Genomic DNA, 20,600 nt, shown 5'->3' with positions numbered 1-20,600 from the left:
ATGTAAATGGATTCTGGATGGGATCATATAGCTCTCACAAGGCCTGTACTGACTTGCTTTCCAGGGAAATTGCTGCCTGGTGTCATCAGACACTTTGAATAACAAAACACCGCTAGTAATTGTAACTACGCACAAAGTACAGTTTTTCATACCAGGTTATCTGTGTGTCCTTTTCAATGTTAATCCATCAAGTGAGTGGTCAGTTAGCTCTCCTGGGAGAAGGTGAAGTTTGCAAGCAAGAGTCCCACTGACACTGTGACTGCATAGGTAAGCTTGGAGGGAGCCATTCAACGGAGTGGGATGAGAACTGCTGAAAATACAGCTGCTTTCTGATCTATCCAGGCTTGCTGTATACATCACTTGTGTTACATGTTGCACTGTCTTGGGATTATAAATAAAAATGTGAATGATGATTGAAGAGCAGAGAGTGTTTTCCACAGAGGAGGAAGCCTGGGCTTCCTAAAGTGTGGGTTGCCTGATGCTGTCAGTTCATGTGACCTCAGGGAGGCCATCTTCTGGCTTGTGCCTTTCTTTTTCCACCTGGCCATTTGCTGCACTGTGGTGCTCTTTGCAGCAGAGGAAGCATTGTGGGAAGTAAATACTTGTAGAAAAATGAGAGCACAGCAGCCCATGACAGCTGCATAGAACAGCAGTATAATGTAGGCAGCTGAGCACCTACAGAGATGGCTGTTGTCAGCTACTGGTTGGGACAGCTACAGGGGGAAAAGGGCTCCCTGTGACTCTGAAAGCAAGTCATGAATGAACTCATCATCTCTGACAGCCTTTAAAAATGAGCCAGCATTTAGGAATTGACCAGGATATGGTATTCACAGTCCTCAAGCTGCAGTAGGAAAGCAGACTTTGCATGGTCTTGCATGGCAGCATTGTACTGTGGTGTCTAGGATTTTTTGCCCTCTCAGTTCTTGCCTGAGCTCACAATGTGAAGTTTGTTCCCTCGGTGTTCCCTTGTTCTGCACATGCTGGTTTGTGTTCAAGCTTGTCACTGCTGTCTGTGCACCAGACTGCTCCAGTATGAGCCTTTCTTTGCCATTCATCCGTGTCAGACTGAGCAGCCTCATGACAACACCCCCACTTTTTAAAGCAAAGAAAAAAAAATAGTCTGTGTTTACCCCGCAAGTGAAAAATGTTCCATAGTGAATCACTGCTATCCTGGGATGCTCTGACTTCAGCACTGGTGAAAGAGGCCTCTCTGCCTTCTGAATTGCAAGAATCACACTGCATACCACTTTTTGATCTGTGCCTGAGCAGGACAGCACAGTAACAGTGCAAGGAGACAGTGGTCTCTCCTGCAAGCAGTTTGGCTCTTGCAAAGAAGAGTGCTGCTCTCTTCCTCAAGGCCAAAATAAAAGCAGGCTTAAAAGAAATATTTGCAGACTTGAGCACAGCCCAACAGCAAGTCTCATTCATCTAGCAGGATGAGGATTTTAGTCCTGGTTATTTCCAGTGAAACCAAGAAAATAAGAGGTTATCAGGGCACAGAGAAACATAACATTTGACATTTCTCTGTTGTGCTTCCCTTGCTCTTGCCCTTCATCATTGTGAACACTGTGCTTAGCTTAGCAACCCTTCAGTTCTAAGTATCTTCTATGGCTCACAGCAAGGTTGCTGCCAACAGCCTGGCTTTGCTTTAGTGTGCCTGGCATGCTGGATTAGATAGTCTGTGTTTTGACTAATTTGGTTTGCTCTCAATGAGTTAATTCTGCTGCTTGCGTTTCATAGCATCCATGTCTTAAGGTTGCTGAAGGATATTCACGCCTTCAGTGTTGCATAGAAAGTAATGTGCTGCCCCCTTCACCCATCTTGTGGCTCCTCCTGCCAGCTAGCTCTTCTAGAGTTCAGCTGTGTGCTGTCTATCTTATCAGCCAGTCCTGAAGCCCTGTGTACACAGAGGTCTTTTACCTCCTTCTTGAAGCATAGCAACTTGCTGTCTGCAGTATGGCTGCTGTTTAAAAGAGCGCTTCAGCTGCATGCAATGGAGTTCAGACGAGATACAGGAAGGCATTTGAGGAGCCTCAGAACAAGAACCCACCCTTGGAACTGGGCTGAACACTGAGGCTGATACCTAAGCTCCCTAAAGAGCACCATGGCAGCTTAGTGAGCCCAAGTAGTCAGATACTGTTCCTGGGGATGCTGCTCTGTGTGGGTATTAGAGGCACCTGGAAAAAGTAATTATTTTCTGCAGTTCCCTAAAGGATTCTGTGGAGGAGTCATGTTGGAGGTCTTTGCTCCAAGACAGTTGGTATCTTGGGTGTGCTGTTGGGTTCCCCGTTCTGGGGAGTCAGAGCACTGGCTCATTTATCTTGTGTTTAAGCCAGGGGTGAGAAAAGGCTGTGTCATGGACTGCTAGGATTTGCAGACTGAATCCCTGCCTTGGTTATGGATTTCCCTTTTGTGTATAACTTACTTGAATAAGTGCGGGCTCACCAGTAGGCACTGGAGGCTCAGTAACTGCTGTAGACCCTGCTTTGATTTCCTACCTACCGGCATCTTTTAGGAATAGTGGCCACTTGGCATAGTGGTGTATCCTTTCCAGTGATGGGATGACCTGCTTCAGCTTTCTTTTCTCTTTTCTCCAGAACACCCTGGGGCTGCAGGACTAACTGCAGAGTTAGTGCTTGTTGGGTGTTTCCTAGTGCCAGAGACAAGAGGAGCAAGTGCAATCATTCTTTACCCTATAGGCCCTTTCACACATTCCCTTCACAAGGTGATAGTATAGCAGGGTTTGTCCCAGTGCAAATCAAGTAAATCCCATTTCTCATCTGAAGAAGATTAAATATCTTCTGCATCCTTGGCTGCCTTGCTGTTCCTGTGTCCCGAGGAAACATCTTGAATGTCCCAGCCCTGCTCCTTTCTGACACTTTACCAGCCCTGACACTCCCTCGGTGAGACCCGAGCAGGCACTTGCTTTACAGCAGGTGCTCTTGCAGGGAACATCTGGCCCAATTTCAGACCTTTTCTCTTATTCTGCTCCTGCTGTATACACAGGTGCCACTTTGTGCAGCGAGGGAACTTACTCTCCCACACCTCTCTTTCCTCCTCATGAGATATAGATTGCTTTGAGTACATCTGGAGCTGCTGTGCCATTTTTCTTTAAGCTTTCCTTTTCCTTTTTTCTCCCTATTTCTCACCCCTACCCCTGCCCCCCATCACCAGCTGGCCTTGATTATAATGTGAGACCCCACCAGCTTCAATTAAGGAGCAGATGTGACCCAGGAAATGGGATAACAGCTAGGGATGGAGATGACACATTCATGGCACCAGGTCTAATCAAACAACTTCTCACATTATTCTCACCGTGAGGTGGGAGACGTGTGAGCCAAAGGCAAGTCAGTGCTTGGAGCACCCGCAGAGACACATTGCTAGCAAAGCCATCTGTAATGAGCTGACCATGCTGCTCAGCACGGCAATGTGAGCTCAGTCAAGAGCTGCTTTTAATCCACTTAAGTGCAGCAAAGGGCCCAGAGGCTGAGAGTTGAGAACAGGTGCCTAGAAAACAATCAGCCACTGTAAAACAAGGGCTACCAAGTGGAGGGGATGCTTGTACACTGCGTACCCACAGGTGCTTCTGTGCCCCTGGAGTTGGGTAGTTGTCAGAGACTAAAGTAGGAACCAGAGTCCCTGTAGCTAAGCCCTGATGTGCTGTATTGATGCAATTGGGAGACATTCTCTGACACCCCTTCAGGTCTGTTCTCTGTGGGACCAGTTGGAAGTGTATCCCTCCATCTGAACATGAGGTCTCTGATAAGCCAGTGAGATGCTGACCAGTAGAACATGAATATAACTGCTTGAGAGCACACCCAAGTGCTGTTGGTACTAGATGTGAAGACTACAGTTATCCTGATTAGGATCTGAGGATTGAACCCAAGGTGTGGCACTCAGCTGCTGGAGTTGCACTTCTCATATGAAAGAGAAGGTTTTGGTAGCTTCTCAAAGCAGTGTCTCACTGTTGGATGAGTACTTGCTACCGAGCACCCCTGAAAGGGAGGGAGGTAGGAGGTGGTCCCAGGCCAGACAGAAGGGGATGTCAAACAACTGCTTTTAGTATGATGAAACCTGTCTCCCACTAGAAAATAAATATGCTTTTGGAAATCATTGGTGCCCGTCTCTCCAGGGGCACTGCTGGGGTGACTGTGCTGAGCGAGGCAGCAGTTCCCTGATGGCATCCCCGTCTGTTGCTCTGTTCGGTCTCCAGTCCCCCCTGTAGTGGAACCAGCCTTCCAGGACGTGCGCCAGGGCATGGGGCGCAGCATCGCCTTGCGCTGCACCATGTTGAAGGGCAGCCCCATGAAGGTGGCCACCTCCGTCTGGCGCTTCAACGGGACGCTCCTGGCACAGCCCCTGGCAGAGCAGCAGGACTACTCTGAGCTGAAGGTGGACAGCGTTAGCCGAGAGACCAGTGGTACCTACGAGTGCAGCATTTCCAACGATGTGGGGGTCTCCACCTGCCTCTTCCAGGTGTCTGGTAAGTGACAGAGTACACATTGGAGTGAGCTGTTGGTGAGGTCATGAGGGTAGGAAGCTTACTCCCCATAAACTGGTGCCAGTATAGGCAACCTCTACTGCTATGTTCAGAAGGGATAACTTCCCCTAAGCCAACAAGAAGATCTGCCTCCATCACTCAGGTGGTCTCTCAAGGCTAACCCTAACCCTAACCCTAACCCTAACTAACTGGAGCAGTTAGTGCCAGTCACTGGTACCTTTCAGCAGTGTTTGTCCACTTGCTTGAAAGATACAGGATTTAATTCAAGGCTGTAATCAACTTTTAGTCTTGGACAAAATGTATTGTAGAGAAGTATTGACCAGGGAGGAGTGACAGACTCTCTCCTTATTCCAGTAGCTTCCAAACCACGTAATTTCCCCCTAAAAAAATGAACAAAAACCATATGATATATTTCTCTACTTTCCCTGTGTCTCCTGTTTGTGTCTTGTGACACCTACTAGGATGAACATGAGATGGGAATAGGTAGATTTGCTGCTCACTCTGTTGTGTGAGTCTAGTAAGGGCACTCCTCTTTGGCACCTGCAGCTGCAAGGAGGGATGGCAGAGATAGAGCATCTAAAACCACACATCTGACCTAGCCTCTCCACCTGATCATTAAATCTGCTTTTCCCATGACCCCAGAATTGACTTGGGCACCAGTTTCTAGAAAAGCTCTTCAATGAAGTTGACTTAATAAGCAGTAAATTCAGCCGAAATACCGAGTTTCCAGTCAGGTCTGATTTATAATACTTTTTGAGCCAGGGTTGAACAAATGAGGATAAATAACATCCACAGAGGCATGATTTTGAAGCAGACCTTTCCCAGGGTTTGGAATGGTTCAAAATCATGCTGTAACTCTGAGATGCTCTCAGAAACGAGGAAGCCCAAAGTACTTTAGTGTTTGGGTTCCTTTTTAGGACTTCACTCTCATCCCTGGAGATTTTCTGGGATTTTCCTGGCAGTGGATTTTACTTGGGAACTTTAGCCCTTTCTACTTTTCCTTCATGAGCTTGGTCATGCCATTAAGTAAATGATGGCAGACCATATTTCCCTATGAGCAACCACAGCAAGCTATGTCCCTAGCATGCTTGGGAATGTTCCCAGAACATTAATTTCTTGCTGGAAGTAGTAACAAATACATATTGCCACCTGGTGTGCCCCACAAGGTAAGATGCCCTCAACAGAAAGCAGCATTAATTCCTAGAGAGCACTCACAGGGAAGCAGCAAGCATTTGTTTTCCTGCATCCCTTCTCCATTTCCAAGATATTAATATCTGGTGGTGGCTCTTTAGCTCCAGACATCCTTGCCTGTGTCAGTGTCAATGGTTTCACCCATAGCTGAGTCCCATGCAGCCACTCACACCCCCACCCACCCCCAAATTCCTCTCCCTGGTAGGATGGGAAAGAAAAATAGGGAATAAAATGCAAAAACCTTCAAGGTGAGGTAAGGGGAGTTTAGTAGGACAGTACAAAGAACAAATAAACAACAGGAATGACAACAGTAGTAAATAAAGCAGTATATAAAACCAAATAACATGAAATGCAACATCACCCACCTGTGCACCTAAAACCCCATGCCAGACCCCGCTCTTGTAGAGCTGGCATGAGGTTGTATGGTATGGATACCCCATTGGCTGGTTCAGCTGGCTACGCTGAGTGAGGCCCCTCAACTTCTTGTGAAGAAAATTAACCCTATCCTAGCTGAACCTAGGGCCACCAGGTACAAATCAATTAGACCTGAACCTGCAGGGCAACCTGGAAAATGTTCCAAGAGCTAGACTGCTGTACTTGGGCTCAGGACTCCCACAAGCCACAGCCTTCCTGTGTGAGCTAGGGGAATGGCACAGTCTCTTTGTTCCTGTTCCTTCTCTGTGAAAGAAAGACCAAAAATCTCCCCATCTGACAGAGAGGCAGTGACTCATTTATGACTTTGAGGTGCTCAGATGTACTGGAACCAGAGTACATACATCTGCCCAGTATGAAATTAGTTTATTTTATGGATGGGAGGTAAGCTTTCTGAGATGTTTTGAAAGGATAGTGAGACATCCAACCCTCTCCCTTAGAGCAAGAGCAGCTCATACTGCTCACCATCTGCACTTCCACTAGCCACAAACACAGAAAAGCCCCGAAAGGTGATGTGAATGCGATTCTGTGATCCTATGATCCTTTCTATGTTTCTAATAACCTTCAGCTCTTCCCATCAGTAGTAGGCAAAACCCCAAAACTTTGCAGGAGTAGTAAAACCTTTCAGAAAGGAAGTTCCAGAAGTATCTTGATGTGCTGCATTTCTATTAGAAGGCTTAATTTCTTTAAGCTTCCATTTCCATCCTGGAATCAATTAATAAGGAATTAATATCATGCAAGGTGATGATTATCATCAGTTCTGGTTTTATTTTGGAATCTATTATGAAACTTGACTTCCACAGTCAATACAAGTTGAATAAGCAGCAATTGGTCTCTGAGGTGGTTCTGAACTTCTAGCTTGTGCAAAAATTCAAGTCAATAAAAATAATAGAAAAAAAAAGGACTTGAAAATAAACATCAATATTACTCACCTGACTTCAAAAAAAATAAACATTGAAGCCTTTTGAGCCTAATTATAACCACACAGAATGGCAGAGCCTGTGATTCAAGTGGAAGGGTGCACCATCACCTGGGGATACAGTGCTTATGTCTGTTATGCTCCTCAGCATCCCTTGTTGCCCTGCATCTCTCTGGTCTGCAAAGGTCCACGCTGGACTAGAACCCAGAAAGGAGAGTTCTGGTTCATGTCCAGATCCTGCCAGGTCCAGGACAGAACCTGCCAAAAACTTAGGTGCAAAAACTGAAGTGAAGGTAATTTCAAACAAGTCAAAAACAGTTGTGAGTAAGACCTGGAGTTGCTTCTGGCCCTTGTGCATTAGTCTACCAGTCACTGGGCTGCATGGCAGTCGACTTCAAATCCTGTTTGGTAGTGGTTTAGGACAGCAGCAGTGGAGGAAATGACAAGAAATATCTTGTTCTCTGAACTATCCAGTTTCTTTCTGGTATATCATGCCTCCTGTATTTCCCTTTCTCCTGCTGCCCGCTGTTTTTAAGGGGAGATAAGGGTTTAGATAAGACATCTCCGCCTCTGCACAAGCTCCTGCTGCTTTTACCCAGGCTGAGGTCAGCATCCCCTTTGCTGCTGACTTGACTGTCATGTTACAAAGAGGCTGGAGCACTGTGTTGCCAAGGCAGGGGAGATGCAGAAGGAGCAAGGTCTTCTTTTTAATGCCATGGTCCCTGTGTGATAAATAACACTTTTGCTATGACCTACTGGCCAAGTGATCTTTCCTTGGGGTTTGTTAGCAGGAGGCTCTCTAAAGCATCAGATGAAACAGGAGAAATGCCAGTTTAAAGTTGTTACCTCAGTCTAAACTACAAAGCAAGGGAGAAAAGATTAGACCTGATTTCAGCCACAGAACTGAAGTTGTTTCCACCTTCTCTGGTGTCAGTCATGCCCCACTGATGTTTCAGGGCTACTAACCCTCCCAGTAGTTCAGGCTGTGAAAGCAGTAGAGATTCAGAGAAAATGATGTCCTGTCAATGGACCAGCCTCAATAGTAAATGTGTCCATCATGTCAAAAGCAAGTGAAGGAGCTCACTGAGTGAGGCCGTTTCACTCTGTAACCTTTGTACCCCTTGATCTTGCTCTTTTGTTTTCCTCTCTCTTCTTTTTTTCCCCACCAGCAAAAGCTTACAGCCCTGAGTTTTACTATGACACTCCCAACCCTACCTTGAGCCAGAAGCAATCCAAGAATTACTCTTACGTGTTGCAGTGGACACAGAAAGAACCTGATGCTGTGGATCCCATCCTCAAGTACCGCCTGGATGTCCGGCAGGTAAAGTCTGCTCTTCGGGAGCCTCAGTGCATGCCCTTGGAAAGAAAACCTCTCAGGAGGCAGCTGAGTCAATGTTTCCTTGCCAATTAAGAGTTGAAGGTGATGAAACTGCTTGATGCTGATGGTCTTGCACCTTCCCCCACAAATGGAAGAGAGTGACCAAGCACTCAGCTCAGGTTCATTTTTACTTTTGGTGATAGTTATGATCAAGGTCTCTCAATGCCTTGCAGTCCCATCAGACTGTTCATGTTCAGTGTTTTGAATGGGGTTTTAACGTGAATGAAACCCCACAGTCATTAGTAGGTATTGTAGATTTTATAGGCCAAAGAGTCATGTGAATGGAATTCTATCCTCCTCACTCCTATGAAATAAAGGGAATAAGCTGAAGAGCTCTCCAGGCAGGAACCACAGGAAAAAGTCATTGGCTGTTTGTGTTGCACAAGGGCTTTCATGCTGTCACAGTAATGAAGCCATTTGGGACATATAAACTCTGCAGGGGAAGAAAAGTGGATTTCAAGGTTTCTGAGTATGAAGAGGAATCATACTGGGGTAGGGGGGAACTGAGAGAAATCTGAAGAGATCACCATTTGGAGAAGGTTAGGGGAAAGTCTGATGTTTTCAAAGAGCACATTAACCTAGCAGGTCTGCCAGGTACTTTCATCCACTCTCAGCACAGTGCCTGAATTCAACATTTTTTTTTTTTTTTTTTAATGGAGATGCTTAAGATTGGGAGTTCTTACCATTCAGTGGTAGCTTAGAAGCAAATACATTTTGCAAGGAAAAGTTTGTTTACTCTGTAGATAGAAAACAAAATAATTAAAAAGATTCAAGTGTCTCCTTCCTCTAGTTCTGCACAGTAGGCTCCAGTTTTATGTCTCCATTTGATTGAGCTCTCTGGGGTGGGACAGCCTTTGTTTGTTGCTCAAACCGTGCAGAGCTCATTGTCAGTGCTTAATAATAATACAGGACACGGGGGAGCCTCTAATAATGAAGGTAGTTTGTCATAGTACCCCGTCCCTCTTAGACGAGTTTCACTGTTATCAGCACTACAACTCAATGAACTAATTTCTGATTTTTATTGTTCAGTGGTGTTGAGGTTTTCTCCTTTCGCACAGTGCCTAGAAGTGATTTTGGATCCATTCTTCATCGAGTTCCTACTGAAAGAGATCAAGAAAATGGAAAAACTGCATTTCTGTTTTAAGTTATGATATGAAGGAAGCTCAGTGCCTGTGCAAATTTAACACCTCCCTCTCCAGTTTTGTTCATGCTCCATCGGTTACTGTTGTTAATGTTTCTTTGGCAGCATCACCACATAGCTGTGACTGTTGGGAGAGTGTTTACCATGGCGTTCCATAGCTCAGTCTCTTGTATGGTTAGGCTCTTAGAAATGGCTACAGGTACCATCGTGGTGGCCTTGGTGTGAATAAGGGAGGGCACAGAGAGGAAGAAGTAGGGAAGATTTGTTCCCACTTCTGTCCAGCACAAGTGGGAAACACTGGAAAATGGTTCTATGCTGTTGCCTCCTCCTGGCTCTCCTCTGACAAAGACACTTGTGTTTCATAGTGAGGTTTCCACCTCTGTGCGCCATGCTGAGGTCTTGCCGAGGCCTTTTCATTTCCTTGCCCTAGAGGATTGCTTTGCCTCTTGTCTCCAACCTACCACTTCCCAGAATTGCCTCTGTGCTCCTGTCACTGCCTTCCTGATGTCTACCCTGTGGTCTCTCACTTGGGCTCCAAGCAGTCTTGTGACACCTCCTGACCTCTCACTCTTTGCTTGTTCCATCATGCTCTTCCACATCCTGCAGGCTTTGTTGCTTTGTCACACCTTCTCCTCTGTGCTGGGACATCTCGGTTAAGCTTTGTGTCCTGCTGCTCCATTTCTGGGCTGCAGAACATAGTGACATTACTGAACATAGATGTGAAACTGCCCCTGACAGGGAGTTTGAACTAGGTGATCCTTGAGGTCCCCTCCAACCCTAACAATTCCATGATTCTATTCAAATCTCAAAAGATTAAAAGCATTGCTAACTGACTAGCTCTTAAGAAAGGAAATTTGTCTGCCTGAATGAGGAGCTGCTGTTTGCCTGTGCACCCTCCTCACTGGATACATCAGTTTCCAGGCAGTAGCTCTGGTGGCACAAAAATGCTCCTAGAGAGCTAAGATTGAACAGGAATATTCTCCTGAGACAGATGGGTCTTACATGTGATCAGACACAATGGATTTGTCGCCAGCATCAAGTTGACAAAAGCTTAGCCAGCCCACCTTCTCCAGCCCTGGGAGCTCCTCAGCTTCAGTGGTCCTGGCAGGTGCTTTTCAGCATCTTAATAATGGACGAATGTGGTAGCAGCAGGCTGCAGTCATGGAGTGGTGAGGGGCTGTCTGCAGGGGGATTAACTCTTGCTGAGCTGAAATCTAAATGGCAACCAACTGGGTTGTAGAATGGTCTGCTGGTTTTCATTTCACTCTCCCTGGTTTGCTTGAAGATCTATTGGCACGTGTAATGTGAAGATCCCCAAGTAGCAGGATGCTTTGCAAGGCACCTGGGAACCCTTGAATTAAATTTGCTCGCTGCAGCTGCTGAAAGTGGGGCTGGGTGAGAATAAAAGTGCTGCTTATTAATTGGCTGGTGCTGTAGCTCCTCCAGCTCTTCCTGTTCAACAGCTTCCAAGGGCTGGCTGGGCATTCCTGGGGGGATTGCAAGCAGTCTGGGGGAATTTGGTTTCCTAAGCAATGCATGAGGGGCTCCCAGCAAGACAGGCAGGTGCCTTTCCACATGAGCTGAGTGTTCCCAGCACTGTGGAGCAGATATACCAGTTCCAGTAGAATAAGAATTAACCTTCAGTTAAAAACAAACAGGCAGTCTGAGAGCTTGAAGCCACTGACCCAGGCAGAGCACATACAATAGCAGCATGGAGCAAGCTTCTTGTGCAGCCTGTGCTGTAAGGCTCACCAAAGAGGCTGTTACTTCCCAGAGTGCATCAGTCAGGTAGGCTTAGGCAGCAGCATTGTCTTGAGTGGAAATTCAGAGGGGAAAACGTTCCTGCTGACCAGCAGCAGGGACATCATGGACAGCTGTCCTGACTGCTCGGGAGGTTTTTCCTTTCTTGGTTCAAATGCCAACCACCTGACTTCACCTCAGCCAGTAAACTTAATGAGTTCACAGCCTTGGGTGGTTTGGTGGTGGGTAGATGCCATGAGTCTTTTGGATTGTCTGCTCATTCAACTTTTTTTTTCTTCCCTATGTTCTGGTAGCATAGAAAGGCACTGAGGCGCTGCACTCTAACTGAAAATGTTTTTTCACTGCTTGGGGATTCAAAGCAGCCTCCCCATACCAGATCTTTACTTAAAAAATAAAAAGCCTTTTAAGTTGCTTGTTTCTCTCTGTGTATTTTATCCCCTCCCAGAGCTCTGCTCTAACATTAAAGAGAAATGAAAAGCCATCTAATATTGCAAGCAGGTTGCATCCTGGAGGAAAGATCTGAGTTGGGCTGGTGGTTACAGTTACAGGGGATAGTGGCAGAATTACTATGCACTTTAATGAGCTGGAACCCATCTGTGGCCTGCAGCTGCAAGAGAAAGGGAAAGGAGAAGGTATTGGTGTAGTAAGGAAGTTTAATCTTCATTGTGCCCCTCAGGGAGACCTGAGGCTGCTCCATATCTTCTGATATGTAGGTTCTGGCCAGAACAAGGCCAGCTTAACACATTCCTGCCTTAACACTCCTTGGAGCAGGCTCAGCTCTACACACCAGACAGACCCCTGAAATTTGCACCCGGCCAAGCCCCAGACCCCTTTGCTGAATTAGCTCACTGGGTTGTCACTTTAGATTAATTCCTGTTAGGGGGATTGTCTTTAATGAGACTGGCCCTGTGCAATGCCTGAATAATTGTGCGGTCTCTCTTTGTTTTTGCTTTCCTGCCCTCCACGTTGGATAAACATCCCCTGCTGTCTACAAAACTCATCTGGGCGCTGGAGCCGGCTGCCACTTGCCTCATCAGCCAGTCAGAGCAGCATTAATGAGAGCTGAGGCAGTGGGGAGCCAGGCTCACCGTGTAGGGAGGTGACAGATAACAGAGCTGTTTGGACAGACCTAGGACAGGGGCGTTAGCAGGAATTTAATGATTGTGATTAGAGTGGAAGGTTAATTCCACTGATGGCCATCACAGCACAGTGGGAGAGCTCTGATGTGAGGCCCATGAGCTGTGCATCTGTGTCGCTTCATTTCTGCCTCTGAGTTTTCTTTGCTCTCCTCTGAGACCACTTCAGTGGTGTCTGTCAGCTGCTGTCTGCCTTTAGTTTCAATAGTGCATGGAGCCATACACCCTTCCAAGGGCGCACAGTCCAAGGCAGAGGTGGCTCTTGCTGTCTTCATGCACCAAACAGGGCTGGGAGGATAAGCAAGCACTGCACCAGCCCATAGTCTTTATGTTAATGTTTAGCGGAGCATGCTGTTAACTTGCACCACTGTCCTTTCCCCCATTCATAGAATCATAGAATCAATAAGGTTGGAAAAGACCTCAAAAACCATCAAGTCCAACCTGCCACCCAACACCTCATGACTACTAAACCATGGCTTCAAGTGCCACATCCAATCCCCTCAAGGGACAGTAACTCCAACACCTCCCTGGGCAGCACATTCCAATGGCCAACAACTCTCTCTCTGAAGAGCTTTCTCCTCACCTTAAGCTTAAACTTGACACTGTGTCCTCTTGTTGTGGTGCTGGTTGCCTGGGAGAAGAGACCAACCCTCTCCTGGCTACAACCTCCCTTCAGGTAGTAGTAGACAGCAATAAGGACTCCCCTGAGCCTCCTCTTCTCCAGGCTAAACAATCCCAGCTCCCTCAGTCTCTCCTCATGGGGTTTGTGCTCGAGGCGTCTCCCCAGCCTCGTTGCCCTTTTCTGGACATGTTCAAGTGTCTCCATGTCCTTAAACTGAGGAGCCCAGAACTGGGCACAGTACTCAAGGTGTGGCCTAACCAGTGCTGAGTCCAGGGGCACAATGACTTCCCTGCTCCTGCTGGCCACACTATTTCTGATGCAGGCCAGGATGTCCTTGGCCTTCTTGGCCACCTGGGCACACTGCATGCTCATGTTCATCTTACTATCAACCAGTAGCCCCAGGTCCCTTTCTGCCTGGCTGCTCTCCAGCCACTCTGACCCCAGTCTGTAGCACTGCATGGGGTTGTTGTGGCCAATGTGTAGAACCCAGCACTTAGATGTGTTCAGTCTCATGCTCTTGGACTCTGCCCATCTGTCCAGCCTGTCAAGGTCCCTCTACAGAGCTCTCCTACCCTCTAACAGATCAACACCTTCCCCCAGCTTGGTGTCATCTGCAAATCTACTGATGATGGACTCAATCCCCTCATCCAGATCATCAGTAAAGATATTGAACAGGATGGGGCCCGGAACTGATCCCTGGGGCACACCACTAGTGACTGGCCTCCAGCTGGATGTTGCACCTTTCACCACCATGCTTAGGTGTAGCTTTGTGGTGCATGGTCCATGAAGAACCAGCCTACAACCATCTTCCAATGCCTGCAAGAAGTGCTGTGATAAAATGAGCAGGTAGTTTGGACAGCCAGGGTTGAACAAATTCCCAGAGCAAGCTAACCCACCCAGTGCTGTACTCATCAGGAGTGAGAATGTCCAGGCCAAAATCTTGTCTCCTTCCATCTTCAGCAGTAGCCAGTGTCTGGGGAAGAGTGTAAAACCAAGATAGACGCATGCAGTATTGTTTTCTCTGCCTCTAGATATTATAAATAATTTGTTTATTAAGACTCAGATTAGGAAAGGCTAAAACCACAGAAAGTTGATGTATTTGGGTGGGTGGTGGCTCTTGCAGCAGTCCAGCCCTGTGCTCTGAGAGATGAACAAAATCTCTTTTCTTCTGCAGATGCAACCACAGCTTCAGGCTAAGCATCTTGGGAAACTGAGCAGCCGTTGCCTCAGGGGTTGCCCAAGGGCTGCACTTCAGGCCATGAGGATGCCAAGGGCTAGGAAAGAAGACAGCTCTGTGCAAGGCAGACAGGGGTGGCTGAACTTGGTTTACACAGGGCCTAACATTTTGTTGGTTTCAGAGGATTACGTGCTTTTGGGCATCACCAAATCCAATGGGCCTGGGTGAGTAGCCCTCATCCTGAGACTCTCTGGAGCATTGTGCCCCTAGTGGTCCCATCCTGTGCATACTTCCACTAGTGCTTCAGAGGGGGTTTTAGCTGGGGGATGCTGCAGAAGCTGAGAAGGTTATATGGTGAGGATTTTTTAGGACTGCTTAGCTAAAAATCAGTCAGGGATGTCATCCTAAGTCCTTTTGGTACTAGAAAATTAAAAGCTTAAAGGATGGAGTTGTAACTTGTAAAGCAGGGAGAGACCCATCCGGGTCTGGATAAAATGTGACCTGTGGTGTACCAGTCTGGTGCTACCTGGAGAAAAAGTGCTCATGGTGCCACATCCATGGAGGAATGAGGCTGAGGAGCTGCTTAACTGGACAACCCACTTTGTCCCAGTGTGGGGCACAGACAAGACACATGGAGCAGAGATGTACAAGGCCCTTTTCTTTCCTGCTCCTTTGCTAGAGCATCATGGTCCTGGTCAGCTGCAGAAAGGAAGGGAATGCGACTTCCCATGAAGCAGAAACTGATGGCCCTGGCTGCATGCAAGCTGCAAGCATGAATCAAAACACTTGAGGGATGTGTCAAATGACACAATCCTATGATGAGAGGCTGAAGGAGCTGGAGTTGTTTAGCCTGGAGAAGAGGAGGCTCAGAGGAGACCTTATTGCTCTCTACAACTACCTGAAGGGAGATTGTAGCCAGGTGGGGGGTTGGTCTCTTCTCCCAGGCAACCAGCACCAGAACAAGAGGACACAGTCTCAAGCTGTGCCAGGGGAGGTTTAGGCTGGGTGTTAGGAAGAAGTTCTTCAGAAAGAGTGATTTGCCATTGGAATGTGCTGCCCAGGGAGGTGGTGGAGTCACCATCACTGGAGGTGTTTAGGAAGAGACTGAATGGAGTGCTTGGTGCCATGGTTTAGTTGATTAGATAGTGTTAGATGATAGGCTGGACTCAATCGCAAAGGTCTTTTCCAACCTATTCTATTCTATTCTATTCTATTCTATTCTATTCTATTCTATTCTATTCTATTCTATTCTATTCTATTCGGGTGACCTCATTGCCCTCTACAGCTACCTGAAGGGTGGTTGTAGCCAGGAAGGGGTTGGCCTCTTCTCCCAGGCAACCAGCACCAGAACAAGAGGACACAGTCTCAAGCTGCGCCAGGGGAGGTTTAGACTCGAGGTGAGGAGGAAATTCTTCACCAAGCAAGTCATTCATCATTGGAACAGGTTGCCCAGGGAGGTGGTTGAGTCATCGACCCTGGAGGCGTTCAAGGGGAGATTGGACGTGGCACTTGGTGCCATGGTCTAGTCATGGGGTCTGTGTTGATAGGTTGGACTCAATGATCCTCGAGGTCCTTTCCAACCTAAGTGATACTGTGATACTGTGATATTCTATTCTATTTCATTTGATAGGGCCTGCACTGATCTTGTCTCACTGGTGTTGAAACTGGGGACTGTAGTGACTTGGTCTCAGTGTCTCGCCAAGCCTCAGTCTCAAAGCAGACCTTCTGTTGTAGGATGGTTCATAAGTCACATTTGCTGGAAGGCTTTTTTAGCCCAGTTTTCTTTTTTTGCCTGTCTTGGCTGTCAGTTTCATATCTGATCACTGGCTGCTGTCCTATGGGACATCATATCAACACAACTCCATATACCTACTGAGCTATCCTGTGTGGTGGGAAAAGATGTTTTTTTCAGCTCTCAACTCTCCCATCTCCCCAAGTGAAGCTCTTAGTTTTTTGTTTTGTTTTATTTTATTTCAACTTTTTTTTAGGCAGTGAGAATAGGCAGTTCTGGGCCCCTCCATTTAAGAAGGACATTGAGACTCTTGAACGTGTCCAGAGAAGGGCAACAAGGCTGGGGAGAGGCCTCGAGCACAAGCCCTATGAGGAGAGGCTGAGGGAGCTGGGATTGTTTAGCCTGAGAAGAGAAGGCTCAGGGGAGACCTTATTGCTGTCTACAACTACCTGAATGGAGGTTGTAGCGAGGAGGGGGTTGGTCTCTTCTCCCAGGCAATTAGCACCAGAACAAGAGGACACAGTCTCAAGCTGCAACAGGGGAAGTTTAAGCTTAAGATGAGGAGAAACTTCACAGAGGGAGTTGTTGGCCATTGGAATGTGCTGCCCAAGGATGTGGTGGAGTCACTGTCACTGGAGGCGTTCACGAGGGGATTGGATGTGGCACTTGGTGCCATGGTTTAGTAGTCATGAGGTGTTGAGGTGTTGGGTGACAGGTTGGATTTGATGATCTTTGAGGTCTTTTCCAACCTTATTGATTCTATGATTCTATTTGTGTTCTCAAGTCGACTGCCTTCAGTTGTGCTAGTGGTATACACAGTGCTGTGTGGAACTCTGCCCTGAGGGAAGTGTACAAGGATGCAGAAGAAAACCAGTGTGTCAACAGAAAGTGTGCTTGTCTACCCATTTGAACTGTCCATCATGATGCAAAGCCAGGAAAGTAAGAGATGGGAGAGATGACACTGCCTTTTTAGGCTGCAAGAAGAGGAGAGGTTTGGAATGTATAGTGGGGTTGAGCGGCAGCCATGCACTGGTGGAAGGAGAGCTGGCTGATCAATAGTGTTTGATGGACATGCTCTGCTTGAAGCTTAATGAGATTGCTGTGTGGGACCTAGGGGTAAAACAGCAACTTTGCTGCAGGCATTTGGGAGCAGAGAGGGCAGGATCCTTCCTCAGCTGTGCTCTCTGCCACCTGAAAATGGGACACAATGTCAGTTACTGCAGCTGACAGCATGTTGAGCTGTCTCTCTTTTAGTCCCTAGCTATCTGTCACAGGAGATGATATGTCAATGACACCAGCTGCTAGAACAAAGTCCTCACTACCTGTGCTGTGAGGGAAGGCTTCAGGCCAGCTGGATGTTTGATGAGGGTGGGAAAGAAGGACCTTTTTTCACATTTAATGTATGTATTCTTTACTGAGAGCTTCCACCCAGGGCAGTGGAAGGGAGTTTCTTCCTGGCCATTGCTTACTGCAGATGAAGGTTTCTGCTTGGCCATGCTTCATGTAAGCCCTGTCAGGCAGAGAATCAGAGTGATTTCTACAAGGTTGGCTAGGGAAGCTTGACAAAGGTCTGGCCAGCCCTGATGGGTCAGGTGAGTTCAGTGGAAATGGATTAGAGCCATTGGATGAGGTTTCCCCCGTAAGTCTGCCAAACATCTTCTAATGCTGTTACAGAGACTTCCCTTTGCCCACAAGAGCTTTGCAAATGATGCCTAACTAATGAATTAGTCTAACTAATTCTGTCTTTTTGCATTACAAATTGCTCTTCAGTATGATTTATGGTTTTCTTAAGCTGGTTATCCCTGGTCCACAGATCATTTGTAATCAGTTAGTTGGGAAAATTGGTAATACAAGTGGTGGGAGGTTAGTTATGCCTCACTCCTACAGTACCATTTCTCTTCTCTGATTATCCAAAGTAAGTAAGAAAACCTTCCCAAAACAGAGCAGCTGAAAATTTTACAGGATGGCTTGCCATTCATAAGGTGTCTTTCAATAGAGATTTTGCCTTAACATTTACTTTTTGTAAGTACTGTTCCTATTGCAATTCAATTACTTGACTGAGCAAGAGAGAAAGGAAGATATAACAGAATTTATCTGGTTGGAGGAGACCTCAAAGATCATCCAGTCTAACCCTTGACCCAGCACTGAAGGGTCGACACTAAACCATGTTCCTAAGCACCAGGGCACTTGAACATCCCCAGGGACAAGAATTCCTCCACTGCCCTGGGCAGACCTTTCCAATGTTTGAAAACCCTTTCAATGAAGAAGTATTTCCTAATACCCAGCCTGAACCTCCCCTGGCTGGCACAGCTTGTAACCATTTTCTCTAGTCCTGTCACTTGTCACCAAGAAGAGGCTGGCCCCCTCCTTGCTCCAATCTTCCTTCAGGTAGTTGTAGTGAGCAATGAGGTCTGCCCTCAGCCTCCTCTTCTCCAGGCTGAACAACCCCAGCTCCCTCAGATGCTCCTCGTAGGCCATGTGCTCCAGGCCCTACCTGAGCATTGTTGCCCTTCTCTGGACATGCTCCAGCATCTCAATGTCCTTCCTATAGTGAGTGGCCCAGAACTGAACACAATACTCGAGGTGTGGCCTCACCAGAGCTGAGTACAGGGGGGATGATCACTGACCTGTTCCTGCTGGCCACAGTGTTTCTAATGCAATCCAGGATGCCATTGGCTTTCTTGGCCACCTGGGCACACTGCTGGCTCATGTTCAGTCAACTATTAACCAATACCCCCAGGTCCCTCTCAGAGTTGCAGCTTTCCAACCACACATCCCCAGGTCTGTAACTTACCATGGGGGTGTTGTGACCCAAGTGCAGGACCTGGTACTTGGCCTTGTTAAATGTCATACAATTAGCCTTGGCCCATTGGTCTAACCTGTCCAGATCCCATTGTAAAGCTTCCCTACCCTCTAGCAGATCAATGCAGCCACCTAGCTTGGTGTCATCTACAAACTTAGTGAGGGTGCACTCAATTCCAGATCACTAATAAAGATATTAAAGAGGACAGCTTGCCTTGTACATGGGAATAATTACAGTTTTCCCACTCTTAGCTCTGTTTGGAATAATTACAGTGCCTGAGCAGAAGAGCACAAATAATCTTGCTGAAAAGCTTATATGATCTTAAAACACATACATTAGGTAGCAAAATCTCATCTGTCTCTAGCTTCTACCACTCTTCAGTACTCATTCAAGGTAAGGAGAATGTGTGAGAGAGATAATCACATTCCCCTAGCCAATATCACCCTCATATCAGCCTTGCAGGCTGGAGATGTTTTCACATCATTGTGCTCATTCATATCCAGCAGGCTGTTGGCTTGTGTTTTACAAAGCTGAGCACAGGATGAAAAATGCTTACCAGGTATCAAAGATAAAAGTGAGTCCTTTGTGTGCATCTCTTATCCACACTCCTTTGGTGGCTTCAAGGGATGCATGCTAGTTATCGAGCCTTTCTGAGAGTCTCTATTGGGAGGCTGTGATGCAGCTTCCTCTATTTCCTCTGCTCCTCTGTTGTTTTCAGTAGTCAGTCCATGTTCCTCCTACTGTTTCAGAGTCTTTTCTTTGTGCACCTTCTTCCCCTTCCCTGTTCTACATCCTGTTTTCCACCTCTTATTTCTCTTCCATTTTTTTGTTTTGTTCTTGTTCTGGGTTGTTTGTTTTTTTTTCCTAGAACATGTTGGAGATAAATGGAGAAAGCGTGAAGGGGGAAGGGTTTGGAAGTGAGACGTAGTCTTTCCCATAGCTAGTGACATAGAGGCAGGAGTAGGCTCTAGGCAGATGCTTTGACTGTGTGTTATAAAGAAATGAAACATAGGCATCATGTTGCCAGTGCAGGCAGCGTGGAGCAATGTGAAGGACTTTATGACTCTCCCTGAATATGTTGTGCTAGCTGCCAGTTCTTTACCAGAGACAGGAATGCAAGCAGTTGAGTTAGAGGCAGCCTGAAGGCTATCTGGAAGGATGCTTACCTATATACCTTCATTACATGTACCAGAATGAGAAGTCTACAGTCTTATGCAAAAGGCTGTTTCTGCCCCATTCTTCATTAACTGTTGTTTTTAAGAGTAAAGATGCCCTAACAGAGGGCTCTGCCAGGGTCTGTAGAGAATCCAAGAAGAAAAGCTTGGGAGATGACAACTCCTCTTGGTGGAGCATGTTATAGACAAAATGGCTCAGAGCTCAACCTGACAAGAGCTGGACAAGCTTGGGTTATGCAGAGCCAGGTTGCCTTTTCTTCTAGGAGCTAAAAGGGCTGACAGCATGGTGCGTAGACATGAATGTGGGTCTGGCTACAGGCAGTTGTATCCAGTGCAAGGAAATGGGCAGAAGAGGAGGCTGTGCTCACTGAGATGAAGGATGGGTATAAAGTTGGACAAGGCACTAAGCAGTGCCAATATTCAGATGTGAGGCTCAAAAGAGGCTGGAACCATTGGTCTCTGTGGGAGTGGGCTGTGGATCAACATGAGAGATATTGTCCCTTATTCAGCTTATGCCTGTGCTGCAGACAGAGAGGTGATTTCAGGCTCTGCAGTGCGTAGTCAAGTGCAGATAGAATCTTGTAGTGCAGTAGTAGAGAGCTGCTTGTCTGAACAGAAGGACTGTGTGTGCC

The 20,600-nt window shown here is 46.9% G+C and overlaps 1 protein-coding gene across 4 annotated transcripts in view; it reads left to right on the top strand.

Annotated features, from left to right (window-relative positions):
* MDGA1 (MAM domain containing glycosylphosphatidylinositol anchor 1) overlaps window positions 1-20,600 on the top strand; it is a 198,946-nt gene that overhangs the window by 111,844 nt on the left and 66,502 nt on the right. For all 4 annotated transcript variants that reach the window (XM_068157453.1, XM_068157460.1, XM_068157434.1 and 1 more), the window contains 2 exons: window positions 4,214-4,483; window positions 8,213-8,364. In XM_068157453.1, the coding sequence (XP_068013554.1) occupies window positions 4,214-4,483; window positions 8,213-8,364 (422 nt within the window). The remainder of the gene's footprint in view (window positions 1-4,213; window positions 4,484-8,212; window positions 8,365-20,600) is intronic.

This window comes from Melanerpes formicivorus, unplaced genomic scaffold (assembly GCF_026170545.1).
Source record: "Melanerpes formicivorus ecotype bairdi unplaced genomic scaffold, bMelFor1.0.p_v2 SCAF_2, whole genome shotgun sequence".
In the NCBI taxonomy this organism is placed as follows: Eukaryota; Metazoa; Chordata; class Aves; order Piciformes; family Picidae; genus Melanerpes; species Melanerpes formicivorus.
This window is presented reverse-complemented; position numbering and strand designations above follow the sequence as displayed.